The 8736-nt window shown below is 52.7% G+C and overlaps 1 protein-coding gene across 1 annotated transcript; it reads right to left on the reverse strand.

The window, feature by feature from the left end:
• Window positions 1-484: 484 nt before the first annotated feature.
• Window positions 485-5544, reverse strand: LOC119372173 (uncharacterized). The gene is made up of 2 exons (XM_037642634.2): window positions 5131-5544; window positions 485-1573 (listed from the first exon to the last, which is right to left on the reverse strand). The coding sequence occupies exons 1-2, from the start codon at window positions 5470-5472 to the stop codon at window positions 635-637; spliced, it is 1281 nt and encodes a 426-aa protein (XP_037498562.1). The 5' UTR covers window positions 5473-5544; the 3' UTR covers window positions 485-634.
• Between the last annotated feature and the right edge of the window lie 3192 nt (window positions 5545-8736).

The following is an 8736-nucleotide window of genomic DNA, read 5'->3' on the forward strand; positions in this document are numbered from 1 at the left end:
AGTGTACTGTTATGGCGAGCATTACGAAACGCTGCCTATCCGCTGTTGTAAAACCGACATCTACTTTATTCAAACTAAACGCTAGGATTACAAGAACATTCGACGACGCAAACCACCGAGAAGAAAAGGCGAAAGGAAAGGACGCTCTTTCCTTTCGCATTTTCTTGTAAACATGCACCAACTAGCCCAACAGCAAGTTTTACTAAACGCTACGATGTTCCCTCGTGTAGTATTATGCATACACGGCTAAGCCCCGTTGGCACTGCGAAGGGATAACTGACATCGAGAACGCGGCCTCTATAGCGACGGCATTCGCGCGCGCTGGGACGACGCGCTGCGAGGCCTTGCCCTAGATGATCAACACTGGGCCCTCCAGCGGGCCGAGGAAGTGGCCTTCTTTACAAATGTAACCTGTCTGTCCAGAAGTAAGAGCGAACAAGGTACTCTACCTTTTATCGTGACGTAAAACCGGCGCTTGAACATGTACAAGATAAAAGGTTTTATTCAAGTTACATTCGAGAAGGCTAGGAAAAAAATAGCACGTCCCGTTGAGGAGGACGCTGTGTCAACGCGACGATGCAGTGCATGCGTGCGGGGAGAAGCGCTTCGAGACGAACGATTCCCGCAGAGGAGCTCACTGGAACTCTACCGTGACGCCAACGACGCCGAAGGCCAGGAAGTCCTTAGAGACGACTTCCGCGTCGACGGCTTCGGTGGTCGCCACTCTCGTCCACCTTCCGCTTTCGAGCCCCCGTGCGTAGACGGGAAAGTAGCGGGTTCGAAGCAACCTGTCGTCTTCACCGCAAGGGCCATTGAGGGTCAGGGCGACGCTACCCGCGGGAGGCCACCTGCGGCGGCGGTCGCACTTTCCTTTCGAGTCGTCGACGTCCCTAGCAAGCAGCTCGAAGACGACAAACTTCTTCAAAGCGGCGGGCGAGGTGGTAGAAAAGGCCGGGCCGCTGACGTTCTTCGCAGAGTCGTAGAACACCATGGCGGAAATGACGAGCCGGAAGCCGTCCACCACCAACTGGTCACTGCCGAAGAACTCGACCCGCGAACTTTGCTCCAGGCTAACCGTGCTGCCGGCAGGTCTCTCGGGGGCGCAGTCCGGGAACCTCACCAAGAGCGTGCCGGCCAGCGGGGTTGGGCTGCCTTGTGGAAGATGACCGTATGGCACAGGGGCTTCTTCGAGTGTCCGGCGTGCTCGACCGGGCCCGTTTCGGTGGTTCACGCTCGCTGCCGGGACTTCAGTAACGGACGGACCCGCACCATTCAACGCGGGAGGGACAATATTCGTCCCCGCCACTGACCCTTTCTTGCAGTCGGCAACCACCGACTCTCGGCTGCAGTTGAACGCCGGCGCCCAGACGAGCACCGGATATTCCGAGGCATCCGGTGGTGACGTGGCGGTACGACCTGGACAGGCGTGCATCCAGAGGTACATGCAGATAAATCGTTGACCGCAGAAGTGACACATGATGACGTTGCGGGTGCACTCGTGCAAAAGATGGTTGCTGAGACCGGAGAGCTTCACTCTAACGTCGCAGCCGAAGCAAGCGTTGACGCATAGCACCTGTAGTGAAGAATGCGGATATAATTTTTTTTTTTTTTGCTAGGGTGAATTGGTCCTACCGTAAACACAAACGCAAGTGAATCGCGCTCGGATCTTCACAAGATAAACGCAAGGCAACTTTGGGAGCAGCTTGGGTACGCACACTATTTTAGAAAAAGCTGGAGATCGAACGTTTAAAATTCGCCTCAAGAGTAGAACGCTACAGCGTAATCCCGGGCCCCGTTCGCATCACCTCAGTCTGGAGCCTCGCATCGCTTCTCGATGGACACCTCAATCACGCCGCCGGGAAAGGAACGACCGTACGCGTAACATTAGCCGTTTCAAACTATCCTACAATGTCTACTGCAAGTAGCGTTGCGAAGTGCCCACTTCGCCGTAATGCTTCCTTTTGCGAGTCAGCGAAGTACCCACTACGCGTCCGTAAGGCAACACGCGAACCCACGCATCTGCTCACTTTGTTGATGCCTTTGCCGATGATCATTAAATATAGATGTATGAGCGATTATAATGGGTGGGCCTAAAAACCGCTAACTCGTTGTGCAATTCCATGCCTTCCCGCCTGGCGTGATTCTATAGGCTTCTGCCACGCAACATTACATACCTTAAGAAGACTACGCGGATTACATTACATTCGTATAAGGTTTTTTTTTTTTTTTTGGAAACAGTTCCAACAAATGGCGTGGGTGTGTGGTAGAACAGCTGCTTGCCACGCAGAAGGCCTGGGTTCGATTCCCACTCGAACCGCATTTTTTAAAATATTTATTTGCTATCTCTAATTTTCGTTCACAACAAAACGACGCCGATACCGGCATTTCTGCCCGAAACGAGTTTTTAACGCCATCGCGTTAAAAAATTGGGGCCGTACGCGAACCAAAGGAGGGGTTATAGCATATGACGCATGCGCAGTGGTGACAAAACAAGCGCGATTGCGTATACGCATCCAGTGCCTCACTAGGCGCGCCTGAAAATGGTGTCGTGGCTTTAGCACGTAGAAACCCTCAAATTTAATAATGAGATTAAAAAGAAACACTCACGAGAGAAAAGCGATGCGACAAGAGAAAACTTTCTTCTGTGACAGCACGTGCGATTTCGCCACCAATGATTTATTTCTCGCAGTTCGTGTGTAAACATGGTGTCGTGAATATATTATACGGCGTGCGCCAGCTATCTCTAGTGAGAGTTTCAAAATATCCCGACGAACTCTATGTGGACGCGATAAAACGCATGTTGCTGACAGTTGCCTCGAGTACGTCACACTATTTTTGTGTTCTTAACTGCTCAATTATGCATTTTTAACTAACTTTTGAAGCAACGAAGCTCGGCAAAATATTCCAGCGCGAAAGGTCTAGATAAGTTTGCAAATCGCCCGACTGGACAGTTTCGAAATTTTTATGTAGTATTAAGTATTAGTGTTTTCCTCTCCTTACTAAAGATGCCCACGAAATGCAAGTAAGTACCACGTGACATGCCCGCTTGCGCGACTATGAGCGCCCTGATTGCAGTGATCCGTAACGTTCCGCGTACAAACGATACGCTTCCCTCGCGGCGGTTCATGACGCGATAAGCAGATGTAGCGGTCATCGCTTGCGCTGCCGCTAGCAAGACGTGCGTCGTCGAACAGCCACCACCACCATCGTCACTGCCCTGTCGAGGCAGCACACCCGGACGAACACTATGGTCGTTTTCGCGCAGAACGTTTGGGAGCACTGCAATGCGGAGCGCAAGCGGGCACGTCGCGTGGCATTTTTGTGTTTTATTTCGCGGGCATCTGTAATAAGGCAAGAAAACCCCCACTAATACTTAATAGATAGAAAGTTCGAAACTGTCTAATCGGACGTTTTGCCAACTGATCTACAACTGCATCATTGCAATTTCCCGCCCAGCTCCATGGCTACAAATGTTAGTTAATTAAAGATGTCTGATTAGCCAATTAAGAACACAAAAAGCAGTGTAACGTGCTCCAGGCAATAGTCAGCTACCTGCATTTGCTCGCGTCGTCATAGTGTGCGTCGGCATATCTTTAAACTCTGGCTAGAGATAGCTGGGCGCCCTGCATACACGAATATAATCACGTACCGACGTTACTAAGCTGACAAATGTAGCAAGTTGCGCGGCTTGGTGAATGGATGAGCAAATAGATGAGCAGCGAACAATAAGGTCATGGACTAAGACACAAGAAAAAAAAAAGGGGGGGGGGGAAGAACCTCTTAGAAGTCTGCATTACCTATGGCATACAATGAACAGATATTGATGTATTTTAGGCGTTCCAATGCGTGATAAAATGCACAGCTCGAATGCGGACAAGGGATGGAAACGAACAACCGATCGAAACACGACAAGCGGTTGTCTCAGTTCTTTGCAGCCCTGTTTCATCCCAGCATGACCCGCAAAGATCGCCAACCAACGGGTCATGGCATGCTATAGGATCAGAGAGGGATCGTATGCATGGTCAGCTATCAGGAAATAACTCAGCACTACAGGTTCGCCCGGGCAGCGCACCCGCCAGCCCACAAATCACTTAAGAAGATCCAAGAAGTAGCTTGGAGGGGACTCCATGCAAAAACGTACAGCGGTGAGCACTGTTAGGGTGAACACGCGAGCGCGTGGCCGACGGCACTATCAGCGCCGCGTAACAGCCATCGTTACAAACATTGCACATGCGCAGCATGTGCTTTGCGATACACTCTTTCCACCACGCGCACTGCGTCATAGATATGCTTGTTCGGGATACGCTTGTGTGCGCGCGGTGGAAAGAGTATTTCGTAGAACGCATGATGCGCATGCGCAATGTTTCCACGGATGACCGTTACGCGGCGCCGACAGAGCCGTCGGCCACGCGCTCGCGTGTTCACCCTAAGAGTGCTCACCGCTGTACCCCAACCCCGTAGCCCATCACTTGGGCTATATACACGGGCCAATACCCAAATACGTGCCAAGCGAGAAGTGGACTGTTTCATGCGTGACCGTGCTCAGAAGCAGACCGTAGGAATCGTAGAGCGAGTAATGCATGCAGTAGTGGCAGGCTGTGCTGCGCAGCTCTGGCCCTGACGTGCAGGTCGGGTTATCAAGAGAGCAGAAGATGCCGCCCGGGCCCAAAGGCTCGTGGCAACCTAACCGCGAAGCCATCCACCCAAATTGCTTATTACATTGAATTTTTCAGTAGCTCATTCCTTACTACCGCTTGTCCGCTTTCGCACTGTGCGCATCCCAATGTGCAGTCTCAATCACACCAGAGCGGTCGAGCGCGTGGCTGTGGACGCTGGCGGCGTACGCAGCTGCTACCCGCGTTACTAAGCTTCTGTTCATGCTTAAATTATAGCACAATGACCCAGCATGCAGTACGAGTATGTTTGGTATCGTTACGGTGTCGGTCTCTGCATATTTCTGCAAAAAAAAAGAAAGCGACAACTGAAGCGGCCGACTGGGCGCTCAGGACAAGTGCGATTCCGACAGCAATCACAAGTATAGACCGGTCCTAAACCGTTCCAATTAGGGAACGATTTAGGGACTTTAGTTCCAATGTATCGGAAAGGTGTACTGAACGGGCAAATCCTCACCTCGCAATCGTTGAGGAGCTCGACGTCACGGTCGGAAGGCTTCTGCGGCTCCTTCCAATCACCCTCGGGGCGCTCCTCCAATTCGGCAGAGTCGCCGCGGTCTAGCCGGGGTGGTTGACCGCAGCGTTGGTTGACGTTAATTCGGGCGCATGCGCCACACGCGAAGTCGCCCGCCCGGCTGGCGCTCTCGTACCGGAGCTCGGTGGTCGACACGACTCGGCAGCGGGCGCACACCAGGCGCCTGGGCGGCGAGTGCCCGGCGAACTGCAAGTCACGGTGCTCCACGACGCCCCTGAAGGTCGTGAAGGGGACGCGGTACGGCTGCGCCTCGCGCATCTCCATGATCGAGACTTCTAGAAGCGTGCACTGCGGCGACGACGAGGGACTGCAGCGGTGGGCACAGATTTCGGCTGTACACAGAATGGCGCCTTAGTGGCGCGCTTAGAGTAATACGGCGTCGATATATGCCGTAAGGGCGCGCGGCAGTTGGTTAACCCGCTGTTTATTGGCTGAATTGATTTCAAAGAACTCTATCGGCATCTGGCACTCACTGAAAACGCGATCCCGAAGCGCCCGCCACGGATAACTCGATGCCTGTCGGCTATCGCGATTTACAGTTCATGTGGCGCAGTCACCGTGCATATATATTATGTGGCACGTGTCACGGTTCGCGGAACGCGCTTGCGCAGTGTGCAATGTGCAAGGGATAGGAACGTTCAACCTATTTAGGTTAACGTCACCGTTCTGAGACACCATCAAGCAGAGGCTTTTTTTATATATATATATACAGCGAAAGCTGTAATGAGATCACAACAACAACCGTTTTTGGCGTCGTAGTTGTCCGCCGCCGCCGGTGTCCGTAACCGTTATCGCGCAAAATGAGACAAAAAAAAACAAATTAGAATAAAAAACCTTCCAGGATCGGAAGGGATTTGAACCCGTGCCCTCTGCATGGTAGTCAGTCTGAGGCATGCAGAGTCGGCGTGTTGTTTTGTGGGTCAGTGTACGAATACTGCAAAGCGCGGAGCGATTCCCCGCGCTGCCGTTCCGGGCACTTACCGCAAACGAGGAACACGTTGAAGCGTAGAGCAGCCAAAGCCGCCTCTTGCTTTTGCAACAAAAACGAAGAGATGAAAGCTGAACGGGAAGAGCGTCGCGCCGATGGGACGACGCGACAGACGGCCGTTTGGTTTCGGTCACTGTTTGGCAGTCGCACGCGCCCTTGCCATCAAATTTCGAGGCTATAACAAGCCTGTTGTGGGTTTCCTCTGTATGCAAGGACATTCCACACGAAGGGTCGGACACAGCAAACGTTTAGAATATATTTTAATTCACTTCCAAAGTGTACCTAAATGCCCATTCTCCCGATCGAAACCCATCGCTAGGGCGCCAACACTGATGTAGATCTGTAGGATGGTCAACGAAAGTTGTAGTGACGTCACACCAAATATGCTGTAGTAACGTGAGTGACCTCCGGACCTCCGCCACCTCCGCAACGTACGTACCGGTTGTAGTGAACTAGAATATATTCTAGTTCACTATAGTAACGGCAAAGCATCGGTTTCTACATCACTCACTGAGTTTCGATCGCTTCCTGGCTAAGTGCGTCACAGCCTTGTGTGGTCACGTGACCACGCCTCCTACACTTCTACGTCACTGCCCAACCTCGGCGTCCATAAACCGAAACCGATCCAAAGCGATATTACATTATTTAGCGAGAATACATGAATCTTGGTGCGTGCATCATGCTTCCTGGAGCTATAGGAAACGCTTACAGCAAAGAATGCGCAAGTCACAAACACGTGTCGGCGCCGCATAAGGGGAACGCGAAGACCCCACTTTAGGAAAGGAAGGCTTGGCAATGCCCTAAGAAGGCGAAAGTGGTTTTGCGACCGCTTGGCCGGATGTGACTGGGGATGTTTTTGCGTGCAATCGCCTTCTGGTCGCAACTACAGCACTCGGAGCGTTCAGGTGATCCGGTCCCCAGCAGCACGTAGTGACCCGAGTGTCATTAGGCTGGCAGAGCAACGTACCGTCGCGTACACATATTGTCAGTGGCTAGGGCCTGGAAATATCCTCGCCGCATTTGTGGCGGCTTCTTGAAAGAGACGTTGGTGCGCGGACAGGTTGAGCCTTCGGCGCCGGCGGACGTCAGGGGCGTGCTCGGGCTATAACGTAGGGGAGATTGAGATGACACGTGTTGCGCAGTGAACCTATCCCCTCGCGTGTTGTAGATTGTGTCGTACGTTCTACCAATGCCGTGTCTGTCGTGAAAGTGTTTGTGCCATTGGTTTTGGTGATGCCAACACCCAAGTGTAATTGGCCTGTTGGGGGACTCTTTGTCTAACTGAAGGTTGAAGAGAGGCTGTTATGGATGTGGCAGAGAGCGGAGGTTCGGGCTTGGACCCGTGCAGACGCCTGAGCGTGGCAATAAAGCGTCTCTTCAGCGGACAACGGCTCTTCCTTCGCGCTGCCATCGTGCACTCGAGTCATCGAGGGGCGCCGATTCGAACCTCAAACACCTTCCCTCCTTAGCTAGTGTTGAAGCTAGCGGAGGATAAACAGGAAAGAAAATTAACTCGACAGCCTAGTATTCTACCACAGAGCAGTGTTGCACGGAACGGCGTTCCAAGGAACGACGTTCCAGGAACTAGTTCCTTTTTGGAGGAACGGAGGAACGCCACCGTTCCATGGAGGATCGGTGGAACTGTAACGGTAACTCGTTACGTTTACGTAGGAACGGCATAGGGAACGGCGTTCTTTCCGTAAACGTTCCTCGGCATTAAACAGGCGCCCGCACACAGCATATCATGCAGAACAGGGTGGATGGACGATGGCGTGAGGCGCAAGAATCTACCTCTCGCCTGTCACTTGACTATTCTGATTCCTGGTTTCCACTTTAAGGCGCCCGCCGGGGGCGCAGTGTAGCGCGCGATGTCATGACCGACCACTCGCGGGAGGAACAGTTGATTTTTGTTTGTTTGTTTATGTCTGAGCCTGTCTGACAGCAATCACGGGCCGTTCTGGAGTGCAGACACACCTTGGAGAACATTTACTTGACATTCGAGAATCATCGAATCCCATATTGTAAGGCTGCCGCCAGGAAGGGGCACGCAATTTTTTTACCTCGGTGACTTTTTTGTTCGGCTGACTTAAGGCTGCCGCCAGGAAGGGGCACGCAATTTTTTTACCTCGGTGACTTTTTTGTTCGGCTGACTCGAAAGTAGCTTTTGCGTGAGGGGGGGGGGGGCGGAGGGGGTAGAGGGGTCTACGTATTCGGGCGGTTCTGCTGCGCGTCCCCGTGGCCATGCCGGCATACGAAAAAGTGGGGTAGCCGACAGTCGAGGAGCCTACGCGGTGGTTCCGCAGAGCTTTCGAACGCCGCGAATCGTCGTCGCGAATCTAGTGTTTGACGCGCATGGGACAGAGGAGCCAATCACAACTCCAGAGGCCGCAGAAAATGAGTGAAGCACCGACGTGCTAACCACCAAAATCCGGCGGGGTGGCGTCCCACAGCGCATGTGTGGTCTTCGGCCCCAACGTAACGGTGGCAAAATTACACTTTGGTACTACCCCTTGGCAGTGAGCGCCTTGCCACGGGCAGCG

This window comes from Rhipicephalus sanguineus, chromosome 10 (genome assembly GCF_013339695.2).
Source record: "Rhipicephalus sanguineus isolate Rsan-2018 chromosome 10, BIME_Rsan_1.4, whole genome shotgun sequence".
Classification (NCBI taxonomy): domain Eukaryota; kingdom Metazoa; phylum Arthropoda; class Arachnida; order Ixodida; family Ixodidae; genus Rhipicephalus; species Rhipicephalus sanguineus.

Bases quoted from the DNA above. Each gene is read 5' to 3' on its own strand.
- LOC119372173 (XM_037642634.2), bottom strand. From the start codon at position 5,472: ATGGAGATGCGCGAGGCGCAGCCGTACCGCGTCCCCTTCACGACCTTC. The intron at 1,574-5,130 runs GTGAGGATTTGC...TCTTCACTACAG, and splicing joins AGCTCCTCAACGATTGCGAG to GTGCTATGCGTCAACGCTTG.